This window comes from Chaetura pelagica, unplaced genomic scaffold (assembly GCF_000747805.2).
Source record: "Chaetura pelagica isolate M959 unplaced genomic scaffold, ChaPel_1.0 scaffold471, whole genome shotgun sequence".
In the NCBI taxonomy this organism is placed as follows: domain Eukaryota; kingdom Metazoa; phylum Chordata; class Aves; order Apodiformes; family Apodidae; genus Chaetura; species Chaetura pelagica.
Genome location: NW_009952430.1, coordinates 2,151,878 through 2,166,041, shown reverse-complemented (window position 1 = coordinate 2,166,041; position 14,164 = coordinate 2,151,878). Strand labels below are relative to the sequence as shown.

The 14,164-nt window shown below is 51.0% G+C and overlaps 1 protein-coding gene across 1 annotated transcript in view; it reads right to left on the bottom strand.

The window, feature by feature from the left end:
* Positions 1–3,012: 3,012 nt before the first annotated feature.
* LOC104398207 (heparan sulfate glucosamine 3-O-sulfotransferase 3B1) overlaps positions 3,013–14,164 on the bottom strand; it is a gene marked incomplete at its 5' end in the record, with an annotated part of 28,781 nt that continues 17,629 nt past the window's right edge. The window contains one exon of the mRNA XM_010008260.1: positions 3,013–3,954. Within this exon, the coding sequence (XP_010006562.1) occupies positions 3,336–3,954 (619 nt within the window). The remainder of the gene's footprint in view (positions 3,955–14,164) is intronic.

Genomic DNA, 14,164 nt, shown 5'->3' with positions numbered 1-14,164 from the left:
GCCACCAGTTACAGACATTACTGGGCTGGATGTGCAAGTACTGGGGGCAGCAGCACCAAGCCCTGGTGGGCAGACCAGCTCCATCTCCACAGCCTGGAATGAATACAACTGTGTCCATCACTTGGTAAAATAAAGCTTTTATTTGGTCATACAAATCGTATGAATTATCAGGATTTCATTTTCCTAGAAACATCTTTGTGTAAAATTAATTTGTGTTGCACATACCACAAAATACCCCATTTACTTTTTTTCCCCCCACGTTCTCTGTTATGTGTGGTTCCTTTGTTTTTTTCTTTCCATTTTGTTCTTTTTTTTTCACAAATGGGCTACTCTATAGAACCATGTTACAGACAACACATCCCTAAGACCTGTGCTGCACCTCTGAATACAGGACTGAATGAAACTCAGCCATAAATTAATGCTACAATGTAAAAAAAAGGGAAAAAAAGGAGAAAAAAACCAACCAAACCAAAACCTAATCACACCTCCAAGCTCAACTTCAAGGAAAAGGTGTATTTTTTTATAAACTGATGATGATAGCACTGATCCCAGTCTTAGCAACCAGATTCAGGGGAATTCACCTTCTCTGTCTCATCTGTTAGGTAAGGCCTTCAGATGAAATGCAGCCTTCATGTTGAGCCAGGACTAACAATTTGCTTAAGGTCAGAAGAGTTATTAACCACTCTTGGTGTTCCTGCTCTTCACTGCTGCTTCCTGAGAGCAGTTTGCAGCAGGGCTTGATCACACAGAGGAAGGCCAAGCTCTGCTGTGGAGCTGAGGAAGGTGGTTTATTAAAAAGTTGTTTCCAAAAAAGCAAGAAGGAAGACGTAGGGATGCAGAATCTTCCAGCACTGGGAAGCAGGCACAGCATGGGTGCTCCTGAGGGATCCACAGGGAAAGGCAGCCAGGCCAAAGCAGCAGATCCTGCAGGCTCTGGCCAGGCAGCTGAAGAGCTAAACCCCCCAGGGAAGCTGGAGCTGCCCAGAGGCCAAGTGGAGAGTACAAGCTTCTTTCCACACATTGCATAAGCTGGTTAGTAGGAAGACTGAGGTTTGAGAAGCAAAAGTCACTCTTTTCCACCGGGAAGTATTTTCTTCTCCCCCCAACCCCTCATCCTGGCAGCCCCTTCCCTGTCAGGGCTTTGTGATAAGGCAGAGACACTTGAGCACTCAGCACCTTCCTGGCAGCAGGGGACAGAGCTGGGCACCTGGTGGAGCAAAAGCCAAAGGCCCCAGGTGTGCATAGATCCAACCACCACTCAAGGTTTGCAGGAAAGGGTCACATGTGAGCTCTGTCAACCCGGCAGCCCAGCAGGTCCCACACTCAGAGCAGGGACCCCTGGAAGCAGGACTGCCCAGCTCCAAAGCGTGGCTTCCTTGCTAGAAATGGCTCAGGGCACAAAAAGGATTTACTTGCCCTTTTTGTAGGCAGATGTGCTCAGACAAACCCCAAAGACAGACCTGCATCCTGCTCACAGCAGGTTAGCACCTTAGCCTGGCATCTCCTTTTCCTAGAGGACACCCCATGTGTGAACCCACACACACAACCCACCAGCAATGAGGGGACTGTGAGTCCCTAAATACCTTTGGAGATGTGACACCACCAAGCCCAGCACAGGGCCCTGAGGTTCACACAAAGCACTGAAGGGCAGACACCCCCAGCAGACCTGGAGGTGGGACTGCTCTTTGCTCTATCCACTTGAGCAGGAGCAGATCAATATCCAGGGAGAGAAGTCCAGACTTCCAAGAGACTTTTCACCACCAAACAGCCACACCAGAGAGCTGTAAGGGGCAAGAGCAAGGAGGCTGTGAATGTGACAAAAACATTTGGGAAGTGCCCCCAGCTTGGCATCACAGGGCTTGCAGGTGAGGTCTCGGGGAGGTTTGTTGTCCAAAGAAAACACAGCTCTGCTTCCTGTTAAAAAATCAAGGAGCAAATCACTTCTGCTGTGCCCTTGCTCTGGGAATGTTCCAGGTGAGTCAGCAGAACCTCTGGCTGTGACACTAAGGCATCGGACACACACAGGATTTATCATCCTGAGCACACAAAACATGGCCAGAGCTCTCAGGAGCACCCTGCCAAGGAGCATTTGTTTCCACCAGAAATGAAGGATCTCTAGGTTGCTGTACCTGGGCTGAGGGGTAAGAGCTTGGGGCCTCCTATCCTGCCTGGTGGCCACCCCTGCACTTGTCCGTGGCATCAGGGCAACACCCCAGCCCAGCACAGCCCCTGGCTTCCTCCAGATTCATCCTGGCTGGCAAGGCAGTGCTTCTTCCAGGCTCCAGGCAAATGCTGCTCTTTGGGAGAGGCCACAGATAAGGTGTTGGACCAAAAAAGCACCAGGAGTCAAGAGGACCAAGTTGGATGCTCCCCAGCCCCAGGCACTGGGAGCCACAGGTAGCGCTGCCTGCGCCTGTCCCGGGGCAGCCTCCTGCTGGGAAGAGCTCCAAGCAGAGACCAGGGTTTTCCATGTGCCTCTCCCAGGATCTTTGGTGGGTGGGAGCTGCTCCCCAGTGGGGGTGTGTGCATGGGCACTCCTGGAGCCACACTGCTCACAGCTGCCCTGGGCTGTCACACCCGGGGACGTGTGCTCGTACCTTGTCCAGCAGTGAAGGTTTAAGGGGGTGTGGGAAGGAGCCTCCTGGACCAAAGGCAAGGAAGAAAAGTCCACTGAGGAGACAGCTCTGCCCTTGCTACAGGCTCTGTGGCTTCTCTGCTTGGAAGAGGAGCACGTTGCCCTCCTGGCAGAGTCCTGGGCTGTGGAGCTGGATGGCTCAGGGTGCCCTAAGCTTCAGGGAGATGCCCAGTCTCCCTCCCCAGAGAAACCCCCCCACCTGTGGCCCCAGGACTGAACTGGAAAGCTGTGGGAGGAGGGAGCACAACAGTGGAGCAGAGACTGGGACACGGGAACAGGGAAAGCAAGTGTTTATAAAGGCCAGATACCCGTAACAAAAATAAATCTGTGCTTTCCCTCCCTCCCCTCCCCTGCCACCCTCGTTTGCTGTGGTTTCTTTTTAAAATACAAATTCTGTTTAGGAAAAAATGGAAGCACCGTCTTGTTACAAACCAAACCATAAGGAGGAGAAAACAGGAGGGGGGGTGAAAAAAAAAATAAAAAGGAGGGCCATATTAGAATTAAACACTGTGGAATGTTAAACAGGTTACGGGCTACCGTTCTAGCCAGTGCGGTTAGGCAGCTTAGTGAATTAATTGCTTAGGAATTAAAAATAAATTATTATAAAATAGATTTCTGTACATTTTACATACATATATATCTCTTTAGATACGCAAACCATGCTGGGCAGGTAATTACAGGGGACTTTCCCACGCCAGCCTCAGTCCCAGCCAAAGTCCTGGCCTGTCATCTGGTAGAACTTCATTTTGAAGGGCCAGTAAAAGTCCCCCAGCCTCTGCACCACCTCCTGGTCTATGTCAGGGTGGGTCCTGCCTTTTGTCTTCCCCAGGCAGTGGGGTTTGCTGCTGCCTTCTGCCTTCTTCAGGCACGGGAAGCCCTTGGTCTTGTTGAAGTAGAAGTGTTTGTCGGTGATGATTCTCTTGAGGCCCAGGAAGTCCTGGACCCTGCCCAGCTCCCCCGCGGGGTCGCTGATCAGCCTCTCCCCGCTGACAAAGAGGAGCTGCCCGATGGGGAAGTAGAGGAGCCAGTTCTCCAGGTGCTTGGCATAGATGCCGATCTGGATGGCGCTCCAGGAGGTGTCGATCAGGCCCGTAGTCCTGTTTTTGAAGGTCAGGCTCTCAAAGGTGGGGATGTCGGGCTTCTTGGAGAGCGTCTGGGTGTAGTCGGAGATGGCTCTGGTGACGGGGTCCCGCACCACCACGATCAGCTTCGTGCCCCTGCACATGGAGGAGATGCGGGCGGGGGCCTCCTTGGTGACAAAGTAGCTGGGGGTCTTCTCCATGGTGATCTGCCCCTCCAGGGTCCTGGGCATCAGGTCCCTGCCAGCAAAACACACACAGGTCAGAGCAGCAGGTAACAAACCACAATACACATACACATCAATGTACGTTTTCGGTCACAGATACACAAGAATTTTTCTCCCTAAAATGCCTACACGGGTCATTCAGCTTGCACAGATAAACCCATTTCCCATTGATTTAGGGATTAGGGGGGGATTATTACTAAAGGCCACTATCAAACTCCAAATGAGTAATCTCCCAGTTATCTATGGGTGGATTAGCTGGGCTGCATTCGGCACCTGGAGGGTGGCTCCAGGTACCACGTCAGCTCCTGACCAGCCAGGATGAGTCCTGAGCTGCACCAGGTGCCTTTCCTGGCTCAGGTCAATGGCAGAGAAACCTCAGCCCCAGCCCGGGGCTTGTTTTCCCCAGAGGAACAAGAAGAATGGTACATCAGAAAAGCAGGAGCTCACCTGAGCACGGCCACCTTGGCTTCCCTGGGCATCCCAAACACGACACTGTTCTCAATTCAGGCAAGAGGGTGCAAGGACCTCACCCAACTTCCATGGTCCTGTTGCACCCAGCTTCACCCACTCTTTTACTATTCCCTATCGTGGTGCAGACGTCTTTCCCAATACAAACTGAAAGGACCATCAAGAGCTGCTGGTGGCACCTTCAGCACGTCCCAGACAAACAGCCAGCAAGGACAACCCTTCCCCTCCACTGCCACAGAGGTGAGGACACAGGACACAACCATGGAGAAGGCAACCTCAGCTCACAGGTAGGACCTACCCTCACAAAACACCCTTGAAACCTAAATCCCTCAGCAATTCCATCCTACTCCCTGGATACTTCTAATTAACCAAGTGGGGGAAAACTAGAGAGTTTGCAGAAATGATGGAAGCAGCAGGAAGCAGGAGGAGTAATTTTTTCCTATAATTCACTAGGCAAGGCTAAATACTTCAGACCATTTGCCAGTTCTTTCCTTTTACAACCCAATGGGACTCATTTGCTCTGAGTTGCAAGACAGTTAAAAAACATGGCAAGAGGGGAGTCTGCCACAAAATTAAAGCTATAAAACTTGATTAAGTTTTCAAAGCCTCCACCCAGCACAGAAAAATAACCAGCCAGTGTGTGATCTTCAAGCCTCAACCAGCATTTCCCTCAGACACACGTCTCTGCACACAGAGGCCATTTGTTCCCCCATGGCCATCTCCTCCCTTATTGCTTTTATGTTTCTACAGCAAAGACTACTATGAGCTCCTGCAATTAAAAAACCACTGAGAATTTGTGCCCAAGTCAGTGGTTGCCCTAATGAGGAAGCCAAGGGAAAAAAATTGACCCAGATGTGAAGCCAAATAATAGGAAAGAGCAATAAGGAGAGTTCTGATTGAATCAAAAATCACCATGTGCATATAGAAGTTGGTCAGTAGCTGCTTGATGCAACTGCTATTTAGCTCATGTTGTACCTGGCATTTTTCTTCACCAGCTCCTGGCATTAACTTGCTGCTATGTGGTTAGTGGCAAGGGGCACCCAAGGGCTGCACCTCTGCCCTGCAGGTGAGGGGTGCTGGGGGGCTGCCCAGAAAGCCCCTTCTCCACAGAGCCATGGGGGGAGATGGTCCCCATACCAGATCACTGGGAGAGGTGGTGATGGACAAGCTGGAATGTGGAGGAAGAAGATATCAGCTTGTGCAAAACCCCAGCCATGCCCAAGGGTGGTCAACCCCTAGAGCCAAAATTTCAAGGCCAGGCAAGTGGAGTTTTGCACGCAGACAAGAATCATGCTGGTTTACCAGACACCTGGGATGGGAGAGCTGCTGGAAGCCCGGAGCCAGCGTGTGCCAAAAACTAGAAATCAAAATAAAACTCTGACTAATTCTTGGCCTTGTTAGCCAACTCTGCAAACCCATAACGCCGAGGCAGAACAGAGCCACTCAATAATGCTCAGAGAGCAGCTCTTAAATCCATCGTGGGCTGATACGGATTTTGACAGTCGACTCATTAAATAGTGTCTCTTTTTATGGCCACGTTAAATCCAAGTTCTACATCCTGTGCTGGCCACCAACCACTTCCCAGCTTGATTTAAGAGCTTGGTTTCAACCCACAAAGTCCTTAATGGCCTGGGACCTGCCTAGAGAGAAGACTGCTTCCCAAGAGGTGCTCACAATGACTGTGCTGCACTTGAGCCCTTTGGCTTCAGGTCAGGTCCATCAGATTGCTGTATGGGGCCCTGCACCTCAAGACTGACTTCTCCTCCAAGACTACTCCAGTCAGTACTTATCTTATTCTCCTGGGAATGACAATAGGCTTATTTTTTTCCTCCTTGCACAAGGAAGGCACTGGGTAGGGCTGGACCATGAGACTGAAGGAAATTGCCGGAGGTGGAAGTGCTGAGTCAGTTGATCTGATTGGGAAACACAGGCTCTTAATTAGCACTCCAACAGACACAGGAGTGCACCACAGAAGTGGAAGACATCAAGGAGCAACTCTTCCTCCGAGAGGTTTTCACCAGCTCAGTGTCAGCTCCTTTGCAGACCAGTCAGCAGCTGAACCTACACTCTTTTTTTTTAATGTCTCTTTGTCCCAACAGAGATGAGAGCAGTCAGTTCTGTGCAGGTCTAGACCTCCTAAAATTGTGGGGGTTTTTGAGAAGACCTGAAGCCTTGGCATTTGCAGAACATCTCACTGGTGACCCATGACAGCAAGAGAAGCAAGAAAACACACATCACTGACACTATTACTGCTGCCTGGCTTGGTCAGAGCAGACTAAGATTAGCAGAGATATAAATAGAGCCTTCAACCCAAGAAGAACTGAACCCATCCAAACCAGCCTTCAGCCCTAGCTCCAGCACTCTCCTCCTTCGTTGTACTCAGATGGGTCCCAGGAACAGCCCAAAACTACAATCCTTGAGACTGTCTCAGGTGCTGCCTTGCATAAAAAGTGGCTGCATAAAAGCCAGCCAGCAGCAAATGAAGCCAAATACTGTGGTCCATGGCTGTGGTTTGAACCTCTGACAGCATCACTTTGAGGAAAGCAAGGTTTTACTGCATGGGTCTGTCCACTGTGAGGAGCTTTCCCATGATTTTCATAATCTTCCACTGAGGCATCAATTGTCATGCTGGCAGCCAGAGACAACAGAGCCTCAGGGACAGGAGGAACTGGTAAGTTGGCTGGTCTGAACTGACACAGGTTGAAAAGTCACCAAGAAGCATTTATTCCCATTCAGAGCACAACTGGAGAAGGGCAGCTTGGCCCACTGCAGCTCAATGCAACATGTACGTGTTGGTGGCAGCAGGACCAGATTCCAGCTCTGAACTCATCTGCTGCTGGGGCTCCAGGACAGCCAAGGCTGTGCTAAATGACAGCTGCTACAGGAGGAAAGAGGAGCTGTAATGGACAGAAGAGCTCTAGCTACCGTGTCCTGGCAGAATGAAACCTCTTTGGGCAAAAGTAACAGCAGAAGCCCACTTTCAGCTCAGCCCTGGGGCAGCTCATGACAGCTGTGGAGTCCTCTAGGTCCACGGAAGCTCCACAGGTGTATTAGAGACTGGCAGCTTCTGCCAGTGCTGTTTGGAGCAGCAGAAGAATGACCAAGGTGCAGCTACCACCTCTGTTCATATGGCAGAGGAAAGGGAGATGAAAAAGGGAATCAGGCTGTGGGAAAAGGGGAGCTCAGCTGAGCCCTTAGCAAAAGCTGCTGCACCAGTTGGGACAGGGCAGGATGGAGACACCACAGAGGGCTGCAGTGCATACTGGAGCGGGAAATAAGGGTAGCAAGGAGTCCCTCCTGCCTTGTTACCCTCCTGCCTCTGGCAACCAGGACTTCAAAGACCTCTGGAGCCAGCATCTGCATCCAAATCACCCCATTTCATAGTGACTACGAACTGTCTAATCCTTTCAGTCCCACAAATACTTCTGGCCTTGAGAAAACCCCACAGCAGAGAGTCCCAGCACTGAAGCACTTCACCCTACATCCCTGCTTGGGAAGGGACAAGGCACCTACTTTCTAAGCATGGGAGAGGAACAGTGGGGATGAGGAGAGGAAAAGCAGGGATGGGGAGAGGAAAAGCTGGGATGAGGAGAGGAAAAGCTGGGATGGGGAGAGGAAGAGCAGGGATGAGGAGCACCAGAAGACTCCCAGCATCCCTTTTTCCCACAGAGCCCAGGTGGGTGCCCAGGCAGGGCTCAGCACCACTCTTGGGGGCTGCAGTGGAGCTGCCAGGGTCCTGTGAAGTGCCGGGAGTTGCTGCCAGAGCCCAGCGATGAATTTTGCACAGGCAGGGAGCAGAGCCCCTAACCCTGAGCTATTAACATGTCAAGAGGGACAGAGGAAAAGCTTTTCCTTTAATGAATATTTCCTCGGTGAAGCCTGCACCCTTCGTAGGCAAAGTGATAGGCTTAGTCTAAAGATGGATTGGCCTACTTTACCTATTAACCACTCAGACTAATGTAATAAAGGCTCTCTTTATTCATACAGCCCTAATCCCCAGCCCCACGCAGCTCTGAAGCCTGCAATAAGAAGGGATGCTAAAACAAACTCTGCCAGGCTGCTTGGAGAGGCACTGGGGGGGAATTATGTATTTATCTTTTTTTTTTTTTTTTTAAGTGTAAAATTCTCCAACGTGCAAACCGGACGGAGCGAGATAAACGTACCGAGTGGGGATGCCAGGTGGCCACACGGTAATCCAGTCCTGCAGCCTAATGCCCTTTGTGGCAGCTTTTGTCTGCACAGAGGGGCTCCGGGCTAATCTGCTGCCACTGCTCAAGGAGGAAGGGCCAGGGGGGCGAGGGGACCCCCCACAACCTGTTGCTGAGCTCCTCACCACCGGTAGCACAGGCTGGTGCGCAGGGCAGAGCAGGGCAGTCACGACTGATTTTATCCTCAGGGATACCTGCCAATCCCCCCACGCACCTCCTGCCATTCCCAAACACCTGCTGGGATAAAACCCTCCAGGGTCTGTCAGAGCCTGAAGCCCCAGAGTGGGGCTCAGCCTGGGGGGCTGCAGAGGTGGACCTGGCTGTCTGCCCGTCTGGAGGTCACTGTCAGGACACGGGGCTGGGCTCCCACTGCCCAACAGGAGCCCCAGAGCCCAGCAGATGAGGAGACCTCCCTCTTGGGGAGGGTTTTGTGCTGGCTCTATTCCCACCCAGCACCTGGAGTCACCCAGCATCACTTTCAGAGATGGTCCCTTCACCCCCGTGTGCTCGAGAGCTGATATCCCATGGGGTAAGTGCTAAAATCACAGTGCCCGGAGCTGCAGCACCAGCAACCGCCAGTAAACCCCTCTGCTCCAGATCACTCCCCTGGCTCCATCCTCTGAGCTTTCTCAGTTTCAAACCCCTCTAGAGGAGAGGGGCAGGTGGGCATTGGGTGTTGTGGGCACCAGAGAAGTGTTGTTATGGTCAGGATCAAACACCAGAATATGGGGATGCAGCCACGAGATGCGGATACAGCAGATAGAGCAAGAATTGCTTTTGGTGCAGAATTTCTAGGCTTTCCCACCACAGCTGTTCTCTAGAAGCAAGGAAAATGGGGGAAAGGGGACAAAAAGCAAGTCAATCTATTCTGGACATCAGCTACATTCATGCCAAGTTCAGGCCTGAAACTCAGAACGATTTGCTTTGCCACCCAGCAGTGCACAAGCAGAGCAACAAACCTGTTTCTGGACAGTTTCTACCCAAATTGCTGACAAGACAAAAAATGATTTCTTTCCAGAAAACCAAATTTTGGCAACGTGACAGCCCCAAATCCTCCCAACAGGCTAAGAAACCACACAGATTGGATCGAGAGCTTCCAGTGAGAAGGTGAACAGAAATGGAAACAGTAGACACAAAAGTTCTCCCACCATAGGAGGAAACAGATTTTTAGTCTCCAGAGTCATGATGGTGTTTGAAAAGCTGAGGTGACAAGCCCAGGCTGCACAGCCTGGAACATGGTGCAGTTTGCTGCACCTAACGGGTTTGTTGTGATTTTTGCTGTGTTTCTAATTTGGTTGGAAAGCAAACACAGTTGCTGTTACCAGCTCGGAAAAGCTTGAAAGGAAACAAATGCAGAGAATGAGGCAGGTCGAAGCCTCATCCCTTCCCCTGCTGATGCTCTCCAGCCTGCTGCAGCCCTCTCCTGTTGTGTCCCCTGTCCCCCCACTAGCACTGTCCTGTTCAGCTCTGCTCAGGATCCCACCAAGCCACAGGGCTTGTTTCAACCCATAGTCAGTCAGTCAGACCCACTTTTGAGAAGAGCTTCACTGCTGTTCCCACCCTGCAGCCAATACTCGTTTTAAATCCTCCTGCTTCTGTTTCTTCTTTCCCTCTCCCACCCTGAAAAATAAATTTAGACCAAGTGAGCTAAATTGAGTATCTTGGAAAAGAGCTGCAGCCACTGAGGAAAGGATGGGGGTGGCATCTCCACTGCTGGCAGCTTTGCCTTCCAGCCCACCAGCTCTGCCTCAGCGATACCCAGTTGTTCCCAGACTCCGAGGCAGGAGTTGCTGTCAGAAAGCAGGAAAAACATGCAGTGGTGATCAGAGCAACCAGGGCTGGATTAAAACCACACGCTCGTAGCCCTGCACCAGCACGGGACAGTGAGCAAGAGCTCTGCAATGCAAAACCCAGAGCATCACCAGCACTGCTCCTGAGGCCACCACACTGGATCCATCCCAATCCCACCTGACACTCGACTCCCTGGGACTGATGACAAAACCATTAGATCCCAGAAATACTCTTTAAAAGCAATAACCTGACAAGCTCAGGGAAAGACTGGTAAAGGAATTGTTAGAAATGAAATGTAGTGTTGTTTTTGCATTCTAGTGTTAGAAACATAGTGTCAGGTTTGGTTCATATCCTAGTGTTAGAAATATATAGTTTGTTTGAGGTAAGTGAGATATCTGCACGTTCTAAGGACACCAGGAGTGGTTTATGGCCAAGAAAGTGAGGGAGTGAATTGTGTTTTAATTACATTACAGAGTCTCCCACCAGCTTCACAACTACCCACTTTGACTTTGCTTTCTGGTGGCAGCAGCTCTGGATGGGGGAAGAAGGAAGATGAAGGAGGAGGAAGAAAGAGAGAAGAGGCAATAGCAAATTCCTCTTTAGGGTTGGGAGCACTTGCTGATTTATTAGCATTAAGATACATGGTATTTTTCTTAGCACAGTTTCCCTGTCTCAGGCTGCTGTGGCACCAAGGACAGGTACAGTAGCAGCCTCTCCTCTTGTTATGACCAGCAGCAAGGACAACATGTGTCCCTTTGTCTGGAGCATGAGCCCGATGTTTGGGTTGGCAAATGATACAACAATAAGAGGGAAGGGCTGGGAATCAGCCTTAGTCTTTCTGAAAGGGGTGTAACCCAACCCTGCTCCGTCCAACCCTCGCCACGACGTTTACACAAACCAGATGATGGGAACTGATGAACTGGGAAGGTGAGGAAGGGGCAGGTAAAGGAGCAGGGCAGTGAAAATCTGTGGGCCTGAAAGGAATGTTCTTCTCACTCTCCTTGCTCCCTGCCCCCAAGTCTGCTAGGTGTCCTTCACCTGTTGGGGAGTTTGGGGATTAAAGGAGGCAGAGGAGGGTGACAGACTGTTAAGGCTCCTCATCATGAATCTGCTCCAGGGCTTTGATGGTGCCAAAGAGCCAGTGACCACAGGTGGCATCACCCCACACCCCACAGGAACAGGCTCTGCCCCAGCAGTGGAGTCTGATCTAAGTTCCTTTGATAGGGATAAAAAAAAAAAAATCCCATCAAAGGCTAGGGGGGAGAAGGGAGATGTGGGGCATTGGCAGATGGTCCTTTGGTCCCCACTCCATGCAGGTCAAACCAAATGGCCCCAGCAAATCAAAGCAAGTGTGGCATGAGGGACTGGGATTTTTTCTCGTAAAAGACTTTCTCCACCTCCCCCAAAGTCACGACATTCAGATCACACCTAGAAGCCACCACACAGCTTTGATGGTCCCCATGCTGCAGGCAAGGCACACAGGGTGCTTTGTCCAGCCAAACCACAGAGCAGATTGTTTGCAGCAGCACCCAAGCACCTGACCTGGAGAAAGTAGAGCCTGATCCATGCAGCAGACCTGGAGGGTTTGTGCCTCTGAAAACAGCAATGGGTGTGATGAGCAGAATCAGCCTCTGCCCCAAAGGGTGCCTTGCACCAGCCAAAACCCACCTCTCTCCAGATGCCTCCCCTGCCTCATGGGTTTAGGTGGTTTAATTAGAAGCACAGACTCATAACCAAGATAATGACTTGTTCTCCCTCACAGGGCTTCTGCCACATCTGGGGCACTATGTAGCACTTTGGTGCACTCAGAGCAGCAGAAGCACTAGACAGGGACTGGGCTTTCACCAGAGAGTGTAATAAAGAGGCACAAAGACTCCTTTGAGACCAATGGGTGATGCAGCCCTCACTCCTGGGACATGCCCATCCTTGGCATTGGATGCAAAGGCATGAAGTTGCTCATGGAGATGGCTGGAGCAATCCCCCTTCCCAGTCCAGAGCCCATGCTCTGTGCCCACAGCCTTTGGGAGGAAGGGATCAAGGGAACAGGACCATCCTGAAAGCTTGGGAGAAAGGCTTGTGGATGCTCACATGGATGTGCCCATAGGGTGCACCCTGCTCCTTCAGGCCAAAGCCCTGGGATCTCCAGTGCTGGCCAGAGGAGGAGCAGGGCAGAGCAGGGACAGGACGAGCAGCACCACCTGTCCCCCAGCCTCCACTCAAACCCAGCTCAGGGGCTTTCCTGGGCCCGATGCTGTTTGTCTGTGTAACAACCCTCAACTGATCTCTCTTCCTATCCCTTGTCCAGGCTCCTCCTGAACCCATGCAGATGCCCCATGTGCACAGCCCACCCCAGGTCCTTGCTTTGCCCCTTGTGCACCAGCTCCTGCCCTCATGCCGAAGCCCCAGTCCTTGCACTGTGACACGAATCCTTCCCTCTACCTGCAGCCCAGCTCTGCCTTTGTAGAGCATCCCATCTTCCCCCAAGACATCTCACCAGGCTGAGATCTCCCCAGCCTGTATCATCATTCCTCAAACAGAAATTCCTCCAGCCCTAAAGAACAAACCCAAAACATTGCTGCTGTCACCAGGTGGATTCATGTTGCAAATGAACACAGGCTTCAGAGATAAAGGGCCTTCTTTGGACCAGGAAGGGCTAAGTTTCCAATTGTTTCCTTCCCTCTTCCCCTAACAACAGCCTGAGATGTTCCAACTTCTCAGCAAGAACTTCACCTCCTCCTTTGCTGGAGCCAGGCAAGATATTAAACAGCTCCACCAGTTCATTATATAGGCCCTCCTCTTTATGTAAACACTGAAGCCTTTTCTGTCCCACATGACACTTAAAAGCTCTGAACTTCCACTAAATAATCATCTTCACTGGAGGGGAGAGGAGCAGCACTTTACATATCAAAGGGCTGCTTTGGAGGGATTTACAATAATTGAAGATGAAGTGGTAAATATTCTATTCACTCCAGTTCATCTCCAGTAATAATTATAATCCTATTAGCAAGGTCCTAAGAAAGTGATTGCATTATCATCTAGTGAGCATCTATGTGGATTTCTTGGAGGGTGGGATGGAGGAGGCCATAGGCAAGTAAAGAAGTAAAGACAACAAAAGATGCAATTGCCAGCACCTCCCCTCCCCCAGAAGGATTTGGTCTCCATTGTCCCGAAGCTTCAATAGTGTTTTGCTCTGAAAATAGGAGCTTTTGAGACCAGAAAGGGGGTGGGGCTGAAATGAGCATCTTATTCCTCCGGATCCCCAGGTCCCCTTTTCACTGCCCTGTCCCCCACCCCCACCCCAGCTCCTCTCCAGCCCCCAAAGAGCAGCCAGTGCTGTCCTGGGGGTGCAGGGCCAGGACCAGCACCACCAGTACAAGCTAATTGCTGTTTATGGATGAGGTCTTTAGAATATCTTTGGAAGTCTCCTGGCTTCATTGCCCACTGGTCAAGTCATGTGAGACTGCTCATCATTTCCACACCCCCCCCCCCCCTAAAAAAGGAAAAAAAGCCTGGTTTTGTTTAAAAGAAGAGCAGGGAGGGGCAGTTCTATGAAACTCATGATTTAAAGGGGGGAAAAGCCATACACCCAGCAGGAAACGTGACTGAGCTATCTGGCAAACTGGGACTCCAGACTTTTTCCCAGCAGATCCCAGGGCCAGCTGTCTCCACCAAGCTGTGTATGTCACTCTTGCACCATGTCATCTCTGGGTGCACCCCGATGGAGTGTTGAACTGGATTTTTCTTCCCTGCAGGAAT